This window comes from Gekko japonicus, unplaced genomic scaffold (genome assembly GCF_001447785.1).
Source record: "Gekko japonicus isolate JY-2015 unplaced genomic scaffold, Gekko_japonicus_V1.1 scaffold456, whole genome shotgun sequence".
NCBI classification, from domain to species: domain Eukaryota; kingdom Metazoa; phylum Chordata; class Lepidosauria; order Squamata; family Gekkonidae; genus Gekko; species Gekko japonicus.
In genome coordinates, this window is record NW_015170902.1 from 1,025,808 (window position 1) to 1,049,354 (window position 23,547).

At 49.0% G+C, this 23,547-nt stretch overlaps 1 protein-coding gene across 1 annotated transcript in view; it reads left to right on the forward strand.

The window, feature by feature from the left end:
• The window catches only part of MAP3K6 (mitogen-activated protein kinase kinase kinase 6), a 100,255-nt gene that overhangs the window by 70,970 nt on the left and 5,738 nt on the right, over window positions 1–23,547 (forward strand). The window contains exons 17-26 of the mRNA XM_015418605.1: window positions 1,308–1,444; window positions 1,601–1,706; window positions 2,719–2,876; window positions 7,426–7,603; window positions 7,715–7,877; window positions 12,443–12,614; window positions 13,951–14,124; window positions 15,493–15,598; window positions 15,963–16,215; window positions 21,488–21,597. Of these exons, the coding sequence (XP_015274091.1) occupies window positions 1,308–1,444; window positions 1,601–1,706; window positions 2,719–2,876; window positions 7,426–7,603; window positions 7,715–7,877; window positions 12,443–12,614; window positions 13,951–14,124; window positions 15,493–15,598; window positions 15,963–16,215; window positions 21,488–21,597 (1,557 nt within the window). The remainder of the gene's footprint in view (window positions 1–1,307; window positions 1,445–1,600; window positions 1,707–2,718; window positions 2,877–7,425; window positions 7,604–7,714; window positions 7,878–12,442; window positions 12,615–13,950; window positions 14,125–15,492; window positions 15,599–15,962; window positions 16,216–21,487; window positions 21,598–23,547) is intronic.

The following is a 23,547-nucleotide window of genomic DNA, read 5'->3' on the forward strand; positions in this document are numbered from 1 at the left end:
AATCACCCATTCAACTTCCACAGCAAGAACCTGGATCTGGCAGATCCTACTATGAAGTGCTAACTACTACGCCTAGGGTAGCCAACCTCCAGGTGGTACCTGAAGATCACTGGGTATCACAACCAAACTTCAGACAACAGATCTCTCTCCCCCAGAAAAAATAACTGGTTTGGAGGGTGGGCTCTATGGCATTCTATTCAGCCGAGGCCTCTCCCCTCCCCAAACTCTGGCTTCTTTAGAATATCCAGGAATTTCCCAACCTGGAACTGGCAACCCTAATCAGGACTAGCCCCAATGGGTTCCCCACAAAGGCATGGAACCTTCCTTTGCCTTTTTACTGACAGAACCAAGCTTGGTTGCCTAGCAGCAGCCACTGAAGGAAAAGTTTAGTCCCACAGGAGCCAAGCAGAAGTGTCCTCGTCAGGAGAGACAGCCATTTTGATAGTTTATTCTGTGAGGGAAGCGTGTCCAGGCTGGCAGTGGGCAGGGGAGAGGAGCAGACCCAGCACCCAGCCAATGGCACGTGAGTACTCTTGAGTGGCAGTTGATGGGCTAATGGCTGATGGAGTACACTGCACAGCCAGTGGGAGATCTGGAAATGGCCAATGTGTTAGGGCGATTATATATATAGGATAATATCTGGAGTGATATTAAACATGAAGGGTGTTTGTGCCTGTCTTTGACTGACCACTGAACTGCCCCTCTGCAAGAGGGATCTGACTGCTAACAGAGTGGCAGGAGAAAGTAATCTGTAACAGGCCACCTTCTCTCTTCTACTTTTCCCAAGCATTTTAATTGGCAGTTTCAGTGTGTGGAGGGGTGTGTGTGTGTGTTGTGTATGTGCACTCATGCATGCATGTCTGTGCATGTGTGTGTTTCGCTTTTGTTGTTGATCTGCTGGACCTGCTTGTTAAGAATTTTAAGGTATTATTACAGAGATTTTTTTCTGTCTGATTTTACTGTTTATCTCTTGCTGTTTTTAAAATCCTTTAAAAACATCTGCCCATTTGTGCTATCCAAACCGATCTCCAGGATAGACACACTCTGTAGCAGAGCTGCTGCTGTGCATCCAAAATGGCTAGACAGTTATGAGTTATGTGCTGAGATGCCTATGCAAGCCCAGGAGAGAGATGTAAACATTAGACATCTCAGCCTCTTGCAAATATGAAAACATTTATTTCTGTCAGTAAATGAAGCTATGAGCCAGTTTGGGAGGGCTAGCAATACCCAGAGAACTGTCTTGGGAGGGTGGATCTGGACCCTGGACCTACCATCCTCTTTGAGACTTCTTTTTTGTTCTCCTTTAGGGAGTCTTTCCTCTCTCTTGCGTTCCATGTGGGGCCCTCTGAAGGACAACGAACCAACCATCATTTACTACACCAAACAGATCCTAGAGGGGCTGCGCTACCTGCATGACAACCAGATTGTCCATAGGGACATAAAGGTGAGAGCAGCCTCAGGGTGGGCTTGTCTGCTTCGATGGAAGTTGGTTCCAGCTCTGAGCATCATTTCAGAATGGCCAGGAGGAGGAGAGAGGAGGTGCCTCTTTTCTCCCCCACGTAGTTCCCTAAAGCTGGACTTCATTTTCTGGGGTTGACAGGGAGATAACGTCTTGATCAACACATACAGCGGAGTGTTGAAAATTTCCGATTTCGGCACCTCGAAGAGGTTGGCAGGGATCAGCCCCAAGGCAGAGACCTTCACAGGTAAGGGATGTTGCACAATATTCAAAAAGGAAGTAGGGGAAATAGGGCTTCTTGGATCAGCATTCTGGAGCAGAGGTCCATCAGTGGCTATTAGCCACAAGGTATAGATAGGGGCTCGGGGGCAAGTGATGCTCTGTCTTCTTGGTGCTTGGGGGGGTGTCAACAGTGGGAGGGCTTCTAATGTCCTGGCCCCACTGGTGGACCTCCTGATGGCACCTGGTATTTCTGGCCACTGTGTGACACAGAGTGTTGGACGGGATGGGCCTTTGGCCTGATCCAACATTGGCGTCTCTTATGTTCTTATGTTCATTACTTGAGATGTTTTGGAGAATAGATAAACTTTTAGGTTTATAGATGTTAGATTAGGTTTATAATAGATAAGTGCACACTCTTGCCTAGTGGTGGCCATCTTTGAAATTTCCCTCCCCCAAATCTGCCTGCTTCCATCTGCACTAAAGTGCATGTTCAACAAACATCCTACCCCAGTTATTAACTGCCACACAAACCAACAAAGACACACACACACACCCATATTCAACATGCCACTTTCCACAGAGAAGCCATAACACAATCCAGGGTTTAAGTTCTTGATTTATTGAAGTTAGTGTTGTCCAGCAGGTTTTGTTTAGTCCATTTTCAGCACTGCTGTTGATTTTCAGGTATACAGCTGGTGTCTCTCACCCTCTGCTGGAGTGGTGGAGTTTTCCCCAGTAGCAGTTTGGACATTGTGGGGCCCAGGCTAAGAGCTCTTGTGCTCTGGCCTTCCAACTCACACCTCTTCCCGAGGCCTCGGCCCCTTTGAACTGGCTGTTTGCCAGATTAGCTTCCTTGCCTAAGGATTAAAATGGAGAAGGGGTGTGCCTGCTTACTTAAAAAGACATTATACCCTGCCTTTCTGCCCTCCAAGGCCCTGCTTTTTGCCTAAAAGTTATAAAATTAAAAAGGAACATATTTTCATTGCCGGTAAGGTGTGGCTTCCTTTACTCATTCTGACACTCCCCTTCCTTTCCAGGCACCTTGCAGTACATGGCTCCAGAAGTCATTGATCAGGGTCCACGAGGCTATGGCAAGCCGGCAGATATCTGGTCCCTGGGATGTACCATCATAGAGATGGCAACAGGGAAGCCTCCTTTCTTCGAGCTGGGAAGCCCACAGGCCGCCATGTTCAAGGTAAGGCAGAAACTGAGTCCCTCCGTGGGAAAGCCTATCTGACTCAGAAGGAGTCAGATAGGCTCGCCCATGGAGGGACCCAGAGTCCTGCAAGACGATCAACAGAGTGTGACAGTTCATTGCCTTGTGTCTGTTTTATGTGCTTTATCACCTCATAATAAAATAAAGGAGCTGCGGTGGCTCAAGTGGTTAAGACGCTGAACTGCAGGCTGTGGAAGATCAGTAGTTCAGCAGTTTGAGACCCGGGTGTGCCGCATGACGGAGTGAGCTCCTGTCTCTAGTTCCAGCTCCTGCCAACCTAGCAGTTCGAAAGCAAGAAATTGCAAGTAGATAAATAGGGACCACTTCAGTGGGAAGGTAACAGCGTCCCGTGCGCCTTGGTGTTTAGTCATGCCGGCCACATGACCACGGAAACGTCTTCGGACAGCGCTGGCTCTTTGGCTTTGAAACGGAGATGAGCACTGCAACCCTAGAGTTGGATTCGACTGGCTTTCGAGCAAGGGAAACCTTTACCTTTAGTAAAGTAATATGCATTTACATTGCTGCATCTAAGAGTAAAGTGGGTGGTTTGTGCCAACTGTGAAAGCCAATCTAGGCTCCAAGCAACATGTTCAAGGAACTGTCTAGGTATGCAGGAAACAATAGCTGGATAAGGACTGAGCATGCTTCAGGGAGCACCAAACATTGAGAACAGCTGAGAATCAGTTAATGGAGAAAATACAGAGAGTGATGGGAATATTGGCATGCTCAGGAGCTTATAGAATCCTGAAGGGGAAGATTTCTTTGTTTGGGACGGGATTCCCATCCATTAAGTTCTCCCAGTTCCGGTTATCTAAAATAGTTGTTTTGAAGCTTAATGTGTGTGTGCACACGCTTAATTAACAGTATACATAACAGAAAAAGGGGGGTGCAGAAAAGGCCATGAAGTAGCTACTGGACAGTGAAGAAGGGATAGATGAGAATGTGTTGCCTTGGGCGGAGTTGGCCGGATTAGGTGAGGATAATGCAGGAAAGCCCTGTGTTGATGAAGATGGTCTTGAACAGGATCCTCGTGTAGGAAGAGGCAATGGCTGGGTGAATAGAGCAGGAGTCCAGGCTTATGGAATACCAAACTGACAACAACCAATAGTGTGGATGAGCAATTTGTGCAAGAGCTGAGAGTCTACCCTATCCCCTTTGTGACTGGCATGGGTCTCCCTCAGAAAACACTTCCACAAACCCATTGCTGGCAGATTGAGGCCCCAGCGTTGACTCTGTATCCTTTTCCAAAGACAGAATATGGGCCCATTATGTATGCACATCTTACTGCAGATTTTCAGAGCAGTAAGCCTTTAATCTTGACTTTGGACTCTGTGCCCGCCTTACACACACAGTTCTTTTTCCTCCGGTGTATTCTGCAGCTACAATTTTTAAAATGCAGTTTTCTAAATCATGGTAGAATGTCACTTGTGACCAATGTTCCCTCTACGTTCCACAGTGTTGTGAGCAAAAATTCTACCTTGTGAGCAAAAAAAAGCTAGTAGCATTGAAGTTGTGAGCGAGTCTACAGTGGACTATTGCATAAATTATTTTTTGAAGATTATTTCCATAACCTTGTAAATATCTCAGAATGAATTATTTTAAACTATATTTAAACTATATTTTAAGAATAATCTGAACATTATAAGAGAAAACAGAATCAAGTCAAAATTCATTACACAAAATGTTGTCTTCTACAGGGGTAGACCAGGCCCTTTCCACTATATTGGTAGATAGGGCCCAATCCACTGTATTGATAACTTGGCCTCCAGAGAACAGATCTACCTGCCCCAGTCCACTATATTGGTAGACCTGTCCTCCAGAGAACAGGTCTACCCACCCCTTTCCACTATATTAGTAGACCTGGCCTCTGGAGGTTTACCCACCTCAGTCCATTATATTGGTAGACCTGGCCTTGGACCATCACCTTGCACTGACCCTTAAAAAACATACCAGCACTTAGGGGAGAAAAAACTCTTGCAGTCTACTTGGATTTTTTTTTAGTGAAATATGACAACCAGCATTACATGCCAAGTATAACAAAGGTGGAACAATCACTGTCAGAATGCTGCCTAACCTAACAGACAGGAAGTTGTTTAAATGTTATCAACCTGCCCAAATGACTTATTTATTCAAATAATTATATCCCACTTTTCCCTGTGACTCAAGGCAGCTTACAAATCATACTGAAAAGCATAATATAATTTTTTTTCTGGCTCAGTTACAGCCTAGGGGACCATTATAATCAATGCCCCCATAGGCTATAATGGAGACTCAATCCAGTGTAATCTGGGGGAGGCTGTTTTTTGAGGTAGAGGCAACAAATTTGCAGCATAGTTGTTGGTGCCTCTCCTCAAAAACCTCCCCAAGTTTCCAAAAGATTGGACCAGGGGGAGCAATTCTATGGGCCCCAGAAGGAGGTGCCCCCATCCTCCATTGTTTCCTACGGAAGGAAAAAAATGTTGTGAGTTGAAGCTGAAATCCTCTGATCTGGCTTCTGAAATGCTGTGCGCCAGCACCCCCTAATGCAACTTAGAGGGAACTGTGCTTGTGACATGTGGGGGGTGGCATCCAAACTTTTTAATTAATTTATACAATTGCCCTATTGCAGCTGCGCAGTAGCATCCAGCAACTACCTTCCATTTAAATCTTCATGGTTCAGGTTTTGTGCATAAATTTTAGAATTCCTTTCTTGAATGAAAGGAAACAGAAGGGAAGGCAGGTAAAGGTGGAAAACCCACTGTTGAAACTGGCCAGACTTCTTCTGAAACTGACAAGCAGCTGCTAAGCTGCCTTTTCCATTTTGCTGAGCACTAGGGGATTCTCTGCTGTGTTATCGGCCACTGTAACAAATGGGAAAGAGACACACAGTCTCATAATATGGGGGAACATGTTGAGTGTACAGAATGCACGGTAAAACCCACTGACATGGCACTGTAAGCTGTGCTCATTCGCAGTGTGTGTGTGGGCATGCACGCCTGTGCAAAGTCAGCTGCAACTCCACCACACTTTGAAGAGAGCTGCAATTTTTATGGGGGAGGAGGAGTCCTCTGGCAGAAGTTGTGGAGAGCTTTTTTAGTCTTGTGCCACTAAATTGAAGAAAGGGGGGGGGGTATTTTCACCAGTGCCCTAGCACAGCTGCGTAGTAACTGTGGAGAAACCCCACCACACCTGAGTGTTCACTCTGAGTTTTTAAAATGTTCCTGGTTTTTTCCTCTTCTGTATGGAAGGGCGGGAAGCTAGGTCAATTACCAGCCATGGGCTATGGTCAAACGTGCCAGTTGAAGCAGACAGAAAGCGAGGCTGTTTCCTCCGGAGTAATTTGACACTCAGTTGCGAGATCACGCCCCTCCTTTGTAGTTTTGGGCGCAGCCTGTCACTATGTGATCAGACGCAACTGCGGGCGAGTCAGGGTTTTTTGGGGGGCGTTTGTTTCCCGTGTGCATAAACGAGGAACCGCACCTCCGCACTGAGGGCCCCCTGTGGAGTATGCGATTGTGTGTATACTGCGAGGGGGGGGGGAACAGCACTCAGCCGGGATGGCATGATCAGACCATCCCAACGGCATGAGACTGTGCTTTTGCACGATCAGACAGGGGAAAGTCCGTCCGTGGCCTGTCAGGACCCGTTAGAGCCAGACTTTCCCCGGTGTCTTTTAACTCCGCTTCTGTGGCGGAGCAGCACGGGCCGACGACGACTGTGGGACGCTTCCCAGATGTTGCTGTCTGATTGCGCCCTTTAGATCCATCTGGCTTTCGCACCTGTGTCGGATCTAAAGGTCCATGCGATTGCAGCCATGGTTATGCAAATGGCTTGACTTGCAAAGGAACTGAGGGATTTGGTGTTAGGAATATCCAGGTGACTCCTGGAGATTTCCCAGAATGCCTGTAGGAGGGCTCCCAGGATGCACCTGAGTGGCCTCTGGGCGGACCAGGTCAAAAGGGGTGGAGAGTGCAATGTAGAATGGGTGGAGTCAGAGGCTTAAGGCAAGTGCTTGCTCTCAGGAGGGAGGGTCTCTAGGTGCTGATCTTTGGAAGAGGACAGACTGCTGAGCTCTGTTCTACAGGCCAGGAGCCATCAGTCATGTGGCCGGGCCTGCTGGCTGCACAGAGCCTCAGGTAATAAGAAGGGGTGTCAGAATCCGAGGGAATCAGTATGCTTCTGAATTCCCTTCAGCTTGGAAGCGAAACAAGGGGGAAATTGCCACAAAAACAATGTCAGAAAACCCAGGGAAACAGCAACCAGAAAGAAACTGCACGCTAAAGGGAGGAAAATCAATTTGTTGTTGTTGTTGTTGTTCAGTCGCACAGTCGAGTCTGACTCTTCGCGACCCCATGGACCAGATCACGCCAAGTCTACCTGGCAGAACGACAAAGAAACCCAGTGGACATGCATGGTGAAAGCAAGGGAAAACACCGGAGCATAATAGGCCCTTGACAAAGGATGCCTACAGATGCAATGTGAATGGGCACTTAAGACCATTTGTGGGTGGGACGTTGTTTACTGTCTCCAGTGATGTCTCTTGTTGTAGGTAGGCATGTTCAAGATCCACCCTGAAGTGCCTGACTCCATGTCGGATGAAGCCAAGACCTTTATCCTGAGTTGTTTCGAAGCCGATCCAGACAAGCGTGCAACAGCTGCCACGTTACTTCAGGAGTCTTTCTTGAAGACATCCAGTAGGAAGAAAACCAAGAGCCCAGCAGTGACAGGTGAAAGAGAGGAGACCTGCTAGTGAGCCAAGCCAGTCTGGCAATCCAGATTATTTGGGAGGGGGCTCTTTTCTTTGCTGTCCCTTTTACAGTCCTCTTTCATCTGCACAGATGACTCGGCAGCTCCTGCCATAACTGAAAGGTCAACTTCCGCAGAGGGCATTGTTGAATTCAGGGACCGCTCCCCGTCCTTGCAGGCCCTGATGCCACAGGCAGAGAATATTTTCTTATCCCCAAGTTCCAGTGAGGTGATGCAGAGATCCACTCACCTACGGTAAGATCTGGGGCAGACAGGAATGGAAGGGGACCCTTTACTTGGGTAGGTTCACTGTGCAGCTGAAATTTTTTTCCAAACGATCTTTCGCTTTAACTGTGTTCTAATTCTTGTTTACAGAGCCACGTTAACACACACACACACACCTAAACCTTGCTAAAACAGTGCGTTGGTTTTGACAGATACTGGTTTAAGGAAACAGCTAGATTTTTTTACATTCTACTCCCAAGTGCCTTACTCGCTTAAGAGGGACAAACGTGTTTTCTTTTTTATTTTGTGGAGCTTCATGATTGCAAATCTTCTTTAAACAAAAAAGCGAGAGAGTCAAACTTGGTCAAAATATCATTCATAAATTCAAATCTGTGTTGTAATTTATACACATGAAGCTGTCTGCTACTGAGTCAGGCCTTTGGTCTCTCCAGGCTAGTATTGTCTGCTCCAGACTTTATGTTTCTGGGAGCTATTTAATTTTTGTCAAGAGCCTTTATTCTGTAGTGGGTTTGCCGCATGGATGAAGGACAAAGACCGGCATAGTGCAAAGCACGCTTTATTTGGTACACAATAAGACTGCTCACTAACGGCCGGCAGGCCAACTATATACACTCCAGGGACACGCCCCTGGGCCCTGTTGGTGGGTTTGAATCTCCTGCCACGGTGCCCATTGGTTCCCCAGTGGAGGGACTAGGAGCCTAGTCCCTATTGTTCTTCCAGAGTCAAGCTCTGGCTGTTCGCTGGCCCCCGGTGGCGGTCAGCATACACAACAGCCTTTGAGCGAACAGTCACAAAATGGTGGCTCAGTGGGTGGAGCCAATAACAAAATGGTGGCTTGTACAGATATTTCAGTGTCTCAGAGCATATCTGCCATGCTTACAAGGGGAAACCATCCCTCTGCTGTATTCGCAATGCAAACTCCACCCCAAATTGTAATTTACCCTGCAGTGGAAAATATGCAGTTAGTCAATGATATTTTCCCTGGATGAGGGAAATATTAGCTTTGATGCAGGAGGAAAGAGTCAGTAGCACTCTCATTTGCCATCCAGAGCAAGGGTACATCAATGAGGAAGATGAGATGGGGCAGATGGGGAAGGGTGCTGGTTTGGTTGTTTCAACATCTAGGGCAAAGGGGTGTCCGTGTGCCTCTTCCTTCTTCACAAGAAAGAGAAAAAGGAGAGAAACTGCTGTGGGTAGCTTTAAAGGGCAGGGAAAGCAGCACTGGAGGATGGCCAGAGAGCTACTTTTAATTGCTTAGAGACTGACCTTCTGCCCACCTCTGGTCTTCTCTGACTGACAGCGGCTCTCCATGGTCTTGCGCATCACCTCCTGCATGATGCTTGAACATGCCAGGGATTAAACTGGGGGCTTCTGCATTCAAATCAGAGTTTCTGCCCGTGAGCCCCACAGCCCCTCCCCAATGGCAAATGGTGAAAATGTGCCTGAGATTCTTCCCTTTCCTCCCCATTCCTTTCTTCTAGGCTCTGATTCAGGGCTCTGCTGAATGTTTACGGTATGCAGTGTGAGCATTTTTAAAGCCCCAGTCTTGATGCGGGAGAACTGCTAGCTCACAGGCACCTCTCTGGGTCTGGTCCAAGCAATTTCTTGAAGCTTGGTCACTTGCAGTTACTCTTGGGCCTCCTGTAGAGTTTTGCAAAGGTTTTGTGTTTCCTTCTCCTTTTTTCCCTGCATCCCAAGGTTGCCAGTTTTTGAATTTGAAAAGGGGGGTGGACTATATTGTTCTAAGGTTTGCTGGAGGTATGGTCATCCACACTGCAAATCAATTTGAAGACCATCCAGACCAATGTTCCCTCTAAGCTGTGAAGTCTTGTGAGCAAAAATTCTACTTTGGCCCCGGTCACAAGAGAGGATTAGGGCCGGGAGAGGGACGGATCGGGGGCGGCGCAAACGGGCACGATCCCACCGCAACATCTGGGAAGTGTTGCGCGCCCGTCCCCGATCCGGCCCTTCCGGCGATAATCCACAGCAAAAAAGAACCACCTACCGAGGTGGTTCTTTCCAAACGGCCGCATCAAAGCCGGCCGTGGGATTCGCCGGTGCATTCTTCCGCCGGCGCATCCCCGGGTCCTGGCCGAACTGCGCATGCTCAGACATGCGCAGTTCGGCAGCCTCCCGTGGCTTCCTCCCCGGTCTCCCCGGCATCTGATCGTGCCGGGGAGCAATTGCACGGCGGCTCACGGGATCTGTATGATCCCGCCGCCGCGTGCCTATTTTGGTGCGGCTTTTAAAGGCCGCACTTTGCCCGTTCTTTTTGCCCCTCGTTTGGCAGGGACCTTTGTGAACTACTGGCATTAAAGTGGTGAGCCAGCAATTTGGCTGCTGCATAAATTAGTTTGCTCTGGAGCCATCCTTCCTGAGCCGAGACAAAAATGTGTGAGCTGGAGGCTAAAAAACTGTGAGCTAGCTCACACCAACTCAGCTTAGAGGGAACACTGATCCAGACAACAGCTGACAAAAACAAAGCAAACACTAAAAAAAAAAAGCTGAGTGGATAGCTTGAGAAAGCCAGCCAAAGACCACAGGACAAACTGTGTACCTGAATTTAATCTGTATGCTGCCTTTCTCCACAGTGGGGACCCAAAAATGAGCTCCCATTTTATCTTTATAACAGCAATTCTGTGAGGTAGGTTAGGATGAGAGAAAGTGTGACTGGCGTGTCACCCAGTGAGCTTCCATGGCAGGAGAGGGATTCCTGGGCATCTCCAGTGAAATATGGTCAAGGAGGAGGAAATGTGTAAGGCCTTCACCTGAGATACAGCCAAAGAAGACTGACCTTGATAGACCAATGGAAATGTGTTCAGCAGTGCTCCCTCTAAGGTGTGGAGTCCTGTGAGCAAAAATTCTACTTTGTGAGCTACTGGCATTAAAGTTGTGAGTGAGCGATTTGGCTACTGCATAAATTAGTTTGCTCTGGAGCCCTCCTTCCTGAGCTGAGACAAACATGTGTGAGCCAGAGGCTAAAAAACTGAGAGCTAGCTCACACCAGCTCAGCTTAGAGGGAACAGTGGTGTTCAGTATAGAGGTGGTAGAATAGACTGCTCCACTTCCGACTGTCAGGAAAAGGGGCAGATTTTTGAATGGTCCTCTGTGCTTAAAGACGCCTTGCAGCTAGAACACCAACACAAAAAGAGAATGTAAAATCTTATCTCCCTTCTTTGCAAACCTTACTATTTGCATAGAAAGGTGTTTAAAAAAAAAAAAAAAAAAAAAAAGCAAAACAACACTCAGAACTGAAACCCTCCACCGGCTGCCTAAAGTGGTACAGTCCATTCTGCCCTGTTATTCCCAGCTCACTCTCTTGCAGGTATGAAACCGTCCTGAGTTGTCCCCGCAGGGTGCCCCGCACTGAGGTCAGAGAAGCAAAGGGGAAGCTTTTTAGTGCCATCTGGTGACTGTGTCCTGTCACTACCACCCCATGATATTTCTAACAATCACACAGAAAACATAATACAGAAGGGCAGGGCCGTAGCCAGGATTTTTCGTTCTGTAGGGCAAATGTTTTTCTTGTGGGGCACCCATTATGCTTATACTTAAAAATAATAGATGACTGGAGATTTTGGGAGTGGAGTCTGAGGAGGACGGGGTGTGGGGAGGGGAGGGGAGGGGAGGGACTTCAATGGGATATAATGCCATAGAGTCCACCTGGAGATCAGGATAATGCCAGGGGATCTCCAGCCACCACCTTGAGATTGGCAACCCCAGGAGAGGGAGTGGCTTTCCCCCATCCCGCCATGGAAAGTTATGGGAGAGAGAGAGAGATTGGCTTCCCCACCATCATCACCATGCCTTCTCTCTCCTTCCTTCCCCCGCCCACCCACCCCCCGCAGCGGGGAGGCTGGGGAAGGAAAGGAAAGGGGCTCTGCCCCTTCTGGTCAGTTTCGCTCCCCTCCTTTCAGCTGTTAAATGGAGCAGCTGATCTGCAGGGAGTGAAACTGACCAGAAGCAGCAGTGCAGCTTCCCTTTCTTTCCCCAGCCTCGCTGCTGCTGTGGGGCTAGGCGTACTGGGGGTGGGGGGTGTCTGGCATCATCAGGTGGTGGGGCAGGGTTTGTGGGTGGTGGGGCTGCACCCCCAAATGCCGCACTGTGGCCATGGGCCTCTCCTATAGTGGAAATGGAAGACTTTGGTGTAGTGGTTAAGTGCGCGGACTGTAATCTGGGAGAACCGGGTTTGATTCCCCACGCCTCCACTTGCACCTGGCTGGATGACCTTGGGCAAGCCGTAGTTCTGATAAGAGCTGTCCTTGAAAGAGAGCAGTTTCTCTCAAGAGCTCTCTCAGCCCCGCCTACCTCACAGGGTGTCTGTTGTGGGGAGGGGAAGGGAAAGGAGTTTGTAAGCTGCGCTGAGACAACTTTGGGTAGTGAAGGGCGGGGTAGAAATCCAATCTCTTCTTCTTCTTCTTCTTCTTCTTCTTCTTCTTCTTCTTCTTCTTCTTATTTGCTTCTGAGAATGGCAAGAGCTGAGAATCCAAGCATCTCTGCTCAACAGGGCTGTGGGCCTCGGCAGGGGCCCAGGCCCTGCCCTTGACCCCAGCCCTACCACTGTGTGTACACAGGACTCCAGAGAAACTGGCCAATCTTGACCTCAACCTCTCCTCTTCTTCCCATGAGGAGAGTGGCTGTTTGTTCTTGCTGAAGAAGGACAGCGAGCGAAGAGCCACGCTCCACAAAGTCTTGACGGAGGAGCTACCAAGCATTGCATCTGCAATCCACGAGGTCCAGGACCGGGTAAGTACCGTCCAACCCTTCTGTTGGCTTATCAGGGGGCCGAGTCCTGATTCCAAGAAGCGGATCACGCTTTCCTCACCCCAAATATGGCTATCCATTTGACGTCCACCATGTGCAAAAGCCAACAGCTTGAGTCTAGCCTGATCCCTGACCCTGAATGGCAGTCGGTCTCAAGCAGAGATGAAGTTTTCCCAACATCTGAGATTCTTTCAGTGGAGAGACACCGGGTCTTGAACCTGACTCTTTTTGCAGGTGCACAGCCACTGAACGACAGCTCTTCCCAAAGGGTACCTTATTGGGCGTACCACTCCAGTGCACTCAGTTGCCTCTTGAACCATGCAAGGGTAAACATGTGGCTACTAAACCAAAACCTAAAACAGGAGGGATCTGTCTCAGCAAGATCCTCCTTATAATGCTGACTCAGTCTGGCCAGGGGTCATTTCCTGCAGGAGCGCACAGGAGCGGAGCTCCGGCAGTAAAAAGCCCAGGGGGCGGGCACATGCAACAAGCCCCACCCCCTGCTCCCAGCAGCCCTCAGTCAGAGCAAGAAGCAGCCAGGTAAGCTGCAGAGCCCCCCCCGCCCCCCCCGGTCCAAAACAGTCCAGTGGCACCTTTAAGACCAAGTTTTATTCAGGTACAAGCTCTCCCTCCTCTGCGAGGACAGATCTGCATGTGTGTCCCCCCACCCAATAGCTAGCAATCCAAAACAGTCCAGTGGAGCCTGAGCAGTGGGTGTTGCCTTCTGACACACTTCCGCTGATGTCAGGGGGTGTGGTATATGCAAACAAGTTATGCTAATGAGTTGTGCTAATGAGCTCCTGCACCTCTTTTTCTACGAAATGACCCCTGAGTCTGGCTGAGGGAAGCTGGTGATATCGGGGGACTTGGGCACGGGCAGCACTTGAAGAAGGGACCTTCTAATGAAGCTGATGGGCATTTGAGCCAGTCTGGAAAACGGGCATTTGAGCCAGTCTGGAAAAACAAAATGCTTCTTTGGTCAATGAGCAGTTCAATTGTGGTGATGGCCACGAGCATAAATGGTTTTTAAAGGCGATCAGACGGATTCTTGGAGAAGAAGTCTCTCTCTTTAGCTACTAGCAGTGGGGGCCAAATGGAGCCTCTGAATACCAGTGCTAGGAGGCAGATCCCTGTTTGTTGTCCCTCCAGGGGAACTGGTTGGCTACTGTGTGAGACAGGATGCTGGGCTAGATGGACCACCGGTCTCATCCAGCAGGGCTCCTTTTATGTTCTTATTACTGAAGCTTCAGCTGTTAGCACAGCTCAGGGCCTTTTGTCTTCCCGGTTGAACCGGACCCTTTTTTCCCTCCATCTCCAGAGCCCATTGTCATTGGAGCACATCTCCCAGCTGGTGTCCTGCCTCAAGAGCTACATCCGCTCTCCCAATCGCAAGCAGCTCACCCAGGGCCTTCTGCAACTCCAGCTCCACCTGCAGGCGGATCAGCTTAGCCTTTATCACCTGCAGGCTCCGCTCTTCACCTTCCAAGATACTGTGAGTGTGCCAGGTAGAGGTGTGTGCCGAACAACGGATTCTCAAACGTTCAGCGTAGGGAGCGTCTGAAAACCTGAGCCACCAAGAGGGGACAGAGTTTGAGGGTCCCTGGGGGCCCATGGAGCCAGGCCAGTCATATGACTTGTTTTTGTACAGTGCCTGGGTGGTATTGGCAGGGACAGAGGGAATCTTTGTCTAGGGGCTCTGAAGTGATGAGGGGGGCTCTGGGGAGCCTTGCTACACACACACACACACACACACACACACACACACTGAATTTTCCTTTTGAAAAGCAAGCCTCTAGTTCTTTTAACTTGTGGGAACATAAGGAAAAAATTCTACCTGACTGCTAATGAAGAAGTAAACCACCCTTTGCCTCCCAGCATTCTGGCCGAGAGGGCAAAAGGACCAGTGTGATGGAGTGGGTGGAGCTTTGGACTAGGAACTGGGAGGCCCGGGTTCACACCCCCACTCCTCTAGGGGACGTTCACTGGGTGACCTTGGGCCGCTTACACACTCTCAGCCTTAACCTGCTTCATAGGTTTTCTGTGAGGGTAAAATGAGGGAGGGGAGAGCCATGTAAGCGGCTTTGGGTCCCCATTGGAGGCGGGAAAGGATTATAAATATCTAAATTAAAATAGATTAGCACTACAGATAAATAAAAAGAGGTTCTGAGCACTGATTCTTTTAAAGTTGTGTTTGATATAACGCTACAGGTCTAAGCAACAGGTATCCCATGCAATGTTCCCTCTAAGCCGTGGAGTCTTGTGAGCAAAATTCCTACTTTGTGAGCCACTGGCATTAAAGTTGTGAGCAAGCGATTTGGCTACTACATAAATTAGTTTCCTCTAGAGCCGTCCTTCCTGAGCTGAGACAAAAATGTGTGAGCTGGAGGCTAAAAAATGGTGAGCTAGCTCACACTAACTCAGCTTAGAAGGAACACTGATCCCATGTATATTGACCTGGATAGTCCGATCTCATCAGAACTCTGACGCTAAGTAGGGTTGGCCCTGGTTAGTAGTTGGATGGGAGGCCACCAGGATCACGACACAGAGGCAGGCAATGGCAAACTACCTCTGAACATCTCTTGCCTTGAAAACCCCACAGGGTAGCCGTAAGCCAGCTGTGACGTGATAGCAAAAAAAAAAAAAAAGATACCCCATGTCTTCTATTCCCACATCACAAGATGGGCAGTTATGGGCCTGAAACATTCCTCATTTAATCTTTAGATAGTCATTCAAGCATGTTGCCACTGTGGTCTTGAGGGATACTTAAGTCTGGTTCTTTGCTCTGTGATAGTCTGTCGCCAGGGTGGAAGAGAAGACTGTACACCTGACATCTTGTGCATGTCCTTTCCCATGCGTACAGGTGAAGCAGGCACTGAGGAAGCTGCAGATCAAGCCACACTGGGTGTTTGCACTGGACAACCTCATGGGGCAGGCGGTCCAGGCAGCTTTCACTGTTCTCTTGACAGGTAGGGTGCCGGCAGGGGGGGTGGGAGTCTGTCCTGGGATTACTGGACTCAGAGTTGTTCTGTCCTGTAGACGAATGAGTGTGGAAGAAGAAAGAGTTCCTTTCTGAGCTTCAGGTGTGTGTGTGTGTGTGTGTGTGTGTGTGTGTGTGTGTGTTGGGGTATACCCTAGAATCTTGCAATTTTTAATTTTAAAAATCACAGCTTCCTTAACTGGGGGATCAGAGTGCCTGGGCTGTGCTCTAAGAATCAAACCAGCACACCGCATTTGGGGATTGGACTTCCCGACATGTAACTGGCAGCTCAGTCCTGGCCACTGAGCTGCAGCCACTCAGCTGTTTCACCTGGGCTCCTCTGTCTCTTCCAGAGCTCAAGGTGAAGCCGTGGCTCTCACACGAGGAAGTCTGTGGACCCCCCATCAAAGAGGAGGAGGCACCTTCAGTGCAGGAAGAGCTGCACTCACTCAAAAGCTGCAGCAGCACCGTGAAGGACAGTTCAGAAACACCAAGCTCCGGAATCGGCACCGGCAGCAACGGCAGCTGGCTGGACTCCCAGCATCCCCTGAAGAGCTGCAGGTCCCTCCTTGCCCAGCTGGGCTACCTGCAGGCAGAGACGCAAAGGCAAGTCTTTTCTTGGATAGGTTTGAATAAGATAGAGTGGGGGGTGGGATGGTGGATCCTTTCCCCCTTGGGGTGATTTGGGTAATTAACAATGTTGGTAACTGGAGGGGCCTGTGAGGAGGAGGTGCAGCACTGTCAGGGTAGACAAAACCTGCCCCACCAGACAATCAGGTAGATATGGTGACATCCAATGCTCCCTCTAAGCTATGGAGACTTGTGAACAAAAATTCTACTTTGTGAGCTACTGGCATTAAAGTTGTGAGTGAGCAATTTGACTACTGCATAAGCCCCAAAGAGCACTTTGGTCGGGGTCACAACTCCGTCTAGTGACCCCGGGCCCTAAAGAGGCCAGGCTTCCTTTTCGGTGGCGGCTCCTATCTGGTGGAATGAGCTCCCGGAGGAGATCAGGACCCTGCGGGACTTGTTACAGTTCCTCAGGGCCTGTAAGACGGAGCTCTTCGCCAGGCTTTCAAATAGGAGCCGCCGCCACCACCAATGGGTGACTGCAAAGCAGTACTGCTGGGTTAGGCTGACTGCCCACCTGAACATCAGGGCCATAGCAGCCCCCTCTCTGACTCAATGTGATATGCAATAAGGAGCGAGTATGTTAGTTGCAATGGATCCTTGGGAGTTGCCCACTGTGCTTACCTGTGTTTACATTGTTTTAACTGTATTTTAGCGCACTGTGTGCCTTAATTGTTTTAACTGTGGTGTTGTATTACACCTGTGCTTTGTAAGCCACCCTGAGCCCGCGCGTGAGGAGGGTGGGATATAAATGCAATTAAATAAATAAATAAATAGTTTGCTCTGGAGCCATCCTTCCTGGGCTTGGACAAAAATGTGTGAGCCAGAGGGAACACTGGTGACATCATAACAGGAGGGCAGAGTCCTGAAAGCTGGTTGGGGTGTGGCTCAGTGGTAGAGCATCTGTTTGGCATGCAGAAGGTCTCAGGTTCAGTTCCTGGCATCTCCAACTTTAAGGATCAGGTTGTAGGGAATCTGACCAGAGATGAAGGAGATCTGCTGCTAGTTCAAGGAGGCAGTTTTGAACATCATGGTTGGGTAAGAGACAGCTTTATGTGTGTATCTCAGCCAGTGTTCCCTCTAAGCTGAGTTAGTGTGAGCTAGCTCACAGTTTTTTAGCCTCCAGCTCACACATTTTTGCCTTGGCTCAGGAAGGATGGCTCCAGAGCAACCTAATTTATGCAGCAGCCAAATTGCTCGCTCACAACTGTAATGCCAGTCGCTCAAAAAGTAGAATTTTTGCTCACAAGACTCCACAGCTTAGAGGGAACATTGAATTCTCAGCTAAACCAGAGAGAATTCAACCTTTCCCCCATCATCCTTGCTTTAAACTATCCCATTCTCCAGTAGTCCAGGGTGGGGCAGTCTCAATGTCTGGGGGAGAAGCTTTTCCCTGGTCTTTGTGTGAGTCCTGGAGGGGAGGGGTTTCTCTCCCAGGCCCCAGTCTTGGCCCTGCCTGCAGGGCAGATAGGTGTTGCTGGCTGCACTCTCTGGAGCGCTGTGATTCCGAAGGATTTCTTTTCCTTTTAACTTCTTTCTTCAACAGCTCTCCCTTCCTTTCTTCTCCTCCTCTTCTGGGGCAGCAGTTGAGGTTTTTTCCAGGGAGGTTTTAAATCTTTTTCCTAGAGGGGGTGGGAAGGCCATCGCCTCCCCCCCCCACATTTCAACACCTACTCAGGAGTGGAAAATAACAGGGGAGCCAAAAGGGGCACAGGAGTGGATATCACCTGGGCGAGAGCCCTCCCCTCCCTCCGAAGATCCGCTCAGCTGCAGAGTCTCCGGCCTTCGGGCAAGGAACTTCCCCAGTCACTCCTGTGCTCAGTGGAGCGTTGGCGGCTGCCACCTACGGGAGTGCTCCTGCTCTCGGCGTGGCCTTCAGGAGCCTGCTGGGCCAGCTGGGTATCTCAGGCTGCAGCTTCCACTGTCTGCTCAGTCCTCCAGCCACACTCTTGAAACTCAGTAAGGTCCCCTGCCTTAGAAGCCGCAGGGTGAGATTTTATTCGTCCCCTCCCAAAAAGGGCAAGAAATGGCGAATGCCGGCATGTCCGAGTCTGCACCTCAAGAAATGTTGGCTTCCGGCCTTGAGCTTCCCTCCTCACCCTCCCATGCCTCTGCTCAGGGTTCCCAGCATGGTTCGGACCTGCCTGAAACCCCTAACCTGGCTCTTTCAGGGGATAATGCCCAGGCCAACCTCCTAGCCTGGATTAAGGGTGAAATGCATAAAGAGGTCAGGGTGGCCCTTTCCAAAGCCATTTCTAGCTTAAGGAACCTTTCTAGGACTTCTAGCAGATCTGGGCCTCACTCACCCTCGCGTTAAGGGTCTGGTAGAAGGGGGGAGGGTAGAATTTCCCCCTCACCCCCTGACCCAAAAGAAGCAAAGTAGCCCACTCTGAAACACATCCCTGGCTAGGCCTGGACTCCGAAGAATCGGACTCTTCTGACTCTTCCTCCCTAAAAGAGGAGGGCGAACTATCAGAGGAGGAAGACCATGCAGACCCGTCTTTTCCCACTGGAGATATTCTCTGAGCTCCTTCCTAAGGTTCTACGTACTCTTTCAATGACAAGGAGGTGGAAGCACCTGGTCTGAACACACTAGCTGGTTCAGCCAGGCTGTTTCTGCAAGGGGGGCCTCTACAGGAAGCTCACTCTTTTCAAGGGCAGTCTATTCCTGGACCTCAGACTTCTCAGCAGCAGGTAGTGCCATCTCCAAGGAACTTAAGGATGAGCTAAAGAAGATTGCCCTCGCAGCAGCCTTCTTTGCGGACGTATCGCTAGATGCAATCCAACTGTCGGCCAGAGCTATGGCATCTAATGTCATGGCTAGACATAACAACTGGCTCCACAACTGGGAAATGGACCCATCCTCTCATGCTTGAGTGGCTAGCATCCCATTTAAGAGCATTCATCTCTTTGGGGAAGGAATGCATAGATACCTGGTTGAAGATAAAGATAAATTTTAGTATATGTCCAATTTACATGAAAGGAGAAAAACTGAACCTCACCAACTACCAACCAATCATGTAGTACAGCTCTAAGCCAAATGGAGCACTCTACACTGCCTATGCCTATGTGGATTTCAAAGCAGCATTTGATTAGGGGTGTGCATGAAAAAAAATTGGTATTTTTCGGGTCAGGATACATTGAATCTGGAAAATATTAGTATTTCCCGATATTCCTGAATCCCAATATCAGTATGGTATTGGGATTTGGGAAATAATTGGGATTGCTGAATTTTTTCGGCTCCATTATACCCTATGGGTACCATTATAGTCAATGGTCCCCATAGGCTATAATGGAGAATCCATCTGGGGGTATTTTGGGCTTGGGGGGTGGCTGCTGGTGCCTCTCTTCCAAAAAACCTCAACGTTTCCAAAAGATTGGACCAGGGCTCCAATTCTATGATCCCCAGAAGAAGGTGGGCCCATTCTCCATTGTTTCCAATGGAGGGGGAAAAGGCACTTAAAGGGACTGTCCCTTGAAGTGCCTGCCTTGCCCTCGGAGTTCACTCGCCAAGACACACTGCCACAGCCTCCTGTGGAAAGGGGAGGGGGATATACAGCACCCTCCTCCTCCTCTCCTGTGCATCCTGTCCCTTGCACTGGGAAGCAGGTCTGTGCACTTCCTCTTTGGCCATACCTCCCCCAGCTCCCTAAATAGGGTTGTGCATCCCGCACAAAGCAAGTGGTCACCTTCCCCTTCTCACAAATGCTCCCATGCAGGAGCCAGCACTCAACTGACACCTACCTCACAGGGTTGTTGTGAGGATAAAATGGAGGAGAGAAGAACGATGTAAGCCCCTTTGAGTTGACATTGAAGAGAAATGGAGGGTACAAGTGAAGTTAATAAACAGTTAATAAACATGCAAGGTTCAGCATGGTTTTCAACATTACAGTTAAAAGGAATGAGTATCTCTGAACCAATGCAGAGTACATCTCCTTCTTCCCAGTATCTAACCCTATCCAGAACTCTGGGTTTGGAGCAATGTGATTTCCAAGGTCTCAAGCAAAATCCTTTTGCTTTTGACACATTCAGGCACAAGTCCCCATTGGGGAGAAAGGTGGGGTATAAAATGAAGAAAATAGTAAGTTATCAGGTGTTTTGTATGCATGTATGAAGCAGGCACATCTGCCCTGAACTTCTCAATGCTGAGAGGCATTTATTACAGCTATTTATTGTTTATTTGTTTAGTACACTTTTTATCCCTCCTTTCCAATAACAGGCTTGGGGCAATGTACATTAGGTCTCCCCCCCTCCATTTTACCCTCACAACAATCCTGTGAGGTAGGTTAGGCTGAGAGCAACTGGCCCAAAGTCATCCAGCAAACTTCATGGGGGTTGAACCTTGGGACCTAGTCTGCCAATCTCGCCCCAACACCACACTGTCTGTCACAGCTGGTGGGTGGGTGCAAGCTGTCACTCTTTTGCCATTACTGATTTATATCCTGCTTTTCTCATTCTCTCCTCCTTTGTTTTGTCCTTACAACAAGAACCTCTGAGGTAGGCTAGGCTGAGAGAGAGGCAGCCGACCTTAGGTCACCTAGGACCTTCCACGGCAGAGGGACGCTTCCAATCTGGCTTCCCCAGATCCCACAACATTATTTGGAGGTCAGGATGCTGCCCGTATCCTCCTCCCCACAGTAGCTCTCTGCTGTGGGCCCAGAACACCCCCTAATCCAGTGAGCGACAGTGACATAGCAGTCTGTCATATCACGTTGTGTATACTACTTAGCAGGGCTCTTTTTGTAGAAAAAGCCCACCAGGGACTCATTAGCATAATAGGCCACACCCAACACCAGAAACGCATTAGCATATTAGGCCACACCCCTGCCAGCATAGCTCATTAGCACATTAGGGTGCACCCCCATGTTACCAGAAGTGTGGTTATCCAGCTGCAGCCACCTTTTGCTTGTTATTCTGTTTACCTTGTTTGTTGTCAAAACCCAGGGCTTTTTTTGTAGCAGGAACTCCTTTGCACGTTAGGCCACACACCCCTAATGAAGCCAATCCTAATGGATTTCTGCTGTTGGGTGTGGCCTATTATGCTAATGAGTTCCTGCTGGGCGTGGCCAACTTGGGAGCCAGCCGGAACTCCATTCCTGTGCGTTCCTGCCCAAAAATAGCCCTGCTACTTAGGAGAGTGCTTCAGATACTTTTGGTTCAGTGTTCAACTAGGCCGCTTCCCCCTGGAGGCCCACCATTACGAACACACACAAAATGGGCAATTCTCTCATCTTTTCTGTTCTGCCAGGTTGCAGTGGGAACTGATGAAGAAGGAGCGCGAATGCCAGAGACTCCTGCAGGAGGCAGTGAAGAGTGTAGAACGGAATGCTTGGGGTCTAAGAAAGGCCGAGCCAATAGGTGAGATCATTCAAGATGGAAGGTTTAGGTTGGAAACCACCTCCCACCCTGGTGTATGCGGGGGCAATTGTCCACAGGTCTGAGTCGTCATTGCACTGAACAGTTTGGAATTCAGCACCCAGCTAGTGTAAATTCTGTTTTTTTTTAAAAAGCTGGATTCTGCAGCCTGCCGACATGATGCAGATGTACCAGCTATCTTACTTTGCATAACTGTGAGTCCACTGATGGGGGGGGGGGGGCGGTAATAACTGCAACCTCCAGCTCTTGAAAATCCTCATTCAGGCATTGCTCTGGCTGGTAAGGTTTCATCAGGCATTGTCTACTTTATTTCAAACACATTTTTGCAGCCATGAGGGCTAGAAACTTGGACCTTTTCCACACCTCAGTGTTGCCACTGTTTCCCAGCAAGTTGAATCTTTGGCTGACGCTCCGACTCTGCAGCACCCCTTCCCCAAAAGAGCATTTATTTCGGGGATCTTTTTCTTGTATTCGGATCCGACCCTCCCCATGTGTTTCGCACTTCCTTTGAAAAGGGGCTGTGTGTCCATGTCATCATGTACTTCATCAGCAACAGAACCTCCTCTTTTTTGTGCATGTGCAGTAACGTTATTACATCATTATGTTGTAAAAAAAAAAAGGCTGGATGCATCATGGGGAACAGCATGGTTGCCGCCATTTCAAAGGTCCCCCCCCCCCCAATCCTGCCTCTAGCACTGGCTGCTTACTACTCCTCTTCTTTTCCCAGTCATGCACCAAACAGCATGGAAACATGCAGAGGAGGAAGAGAAGCAGCAGCCCCAACATTGCCCCAAAGACAGCGAAGTGCTGGTGCAAACATCTTCTCCCTCCTCCTCCACGTCTGCAGACTGACACAGCCTTCCTTAAGACTCACTAAAATGCCCTGTCGAGCTTCCTCAACTGAGCTGCCACCTCCTCCTCATCTGCCTCAGGAACGCTAATTCCTGCAGAGCTCTCCCCTCCACACACACACCCATTTTCTTCACTCACTTCTCTCCCCAACCAGGAACAAAAAAGAGCTTCTTTAACTACCTCATGGAAATGCTTAATTTGGGCTTCCAAACAAGCAAACAAAAAATATGCAATATTTCATTGCAGACTGATTTCATTGCTGTGTTGTATTTTGTGTTAATTTGGGCTTCCAAACAAATATATATATATTTATGCAATATATAGACAGACTGATTTCATTGCTGTGTTGTAATGGTCAAAATTGCATTGCAATGCAATCAATATTATGGTGTTTTTTTTAAAGCGGATCTCTCCGGGAGAATTTGGGGCGGGTGGGAGGGCAGTAGGCGGGGTCTACACGGGTCACTGATGACCCAAAATGGGGGCGTGGCAGGAAGCGAAATTCGAATACAGAAATTCCTCATTGTAAAATTGCGAGCTAATATCCGAAGGAAAAAAATCACAGAAAAGGGGAATTCGGAAAACACAGGGGGAAGGGGGCACTGACTTCAAATCTACTCCTGGGGAGGCAAAACGTTGTGTGGAAAGTTTTGCGTATTTCAGTTATTTAGGAATGCCTATGCGGGGCTCTGCTCTCGTGTGGAAATGGTCTTGTTTTGTAAATGATTCTTAACATGCTGAATTCTCCAGAATAATTTGCTCACAGTTCCAGTATAAAGACCTGAAGAGGGAGTAAACTTTAGCTCCACAGTCACTTGCGCACAGGCTGCCTCCCCCACCCATCGTTGTCCTGAATCATTGGCGCTTGTAGGGCCAGTCCCTGGTCACTTGTTCTGAAGTGGGGGGTGGGAGGTTAGCTGTTATGTGAAACCAAACTACCACACAAAGTAAGGAGTTGTCTGAAGGCATTTGGAAGGGAGTATCTCATCAAACTGAAGCTCAAATACTTTGGCCACCCAATGAGAAGGGAGCATTCCCTGGAGAAGACTCTGATGCTGGGAAAGATTGAAGGTCAAAGAA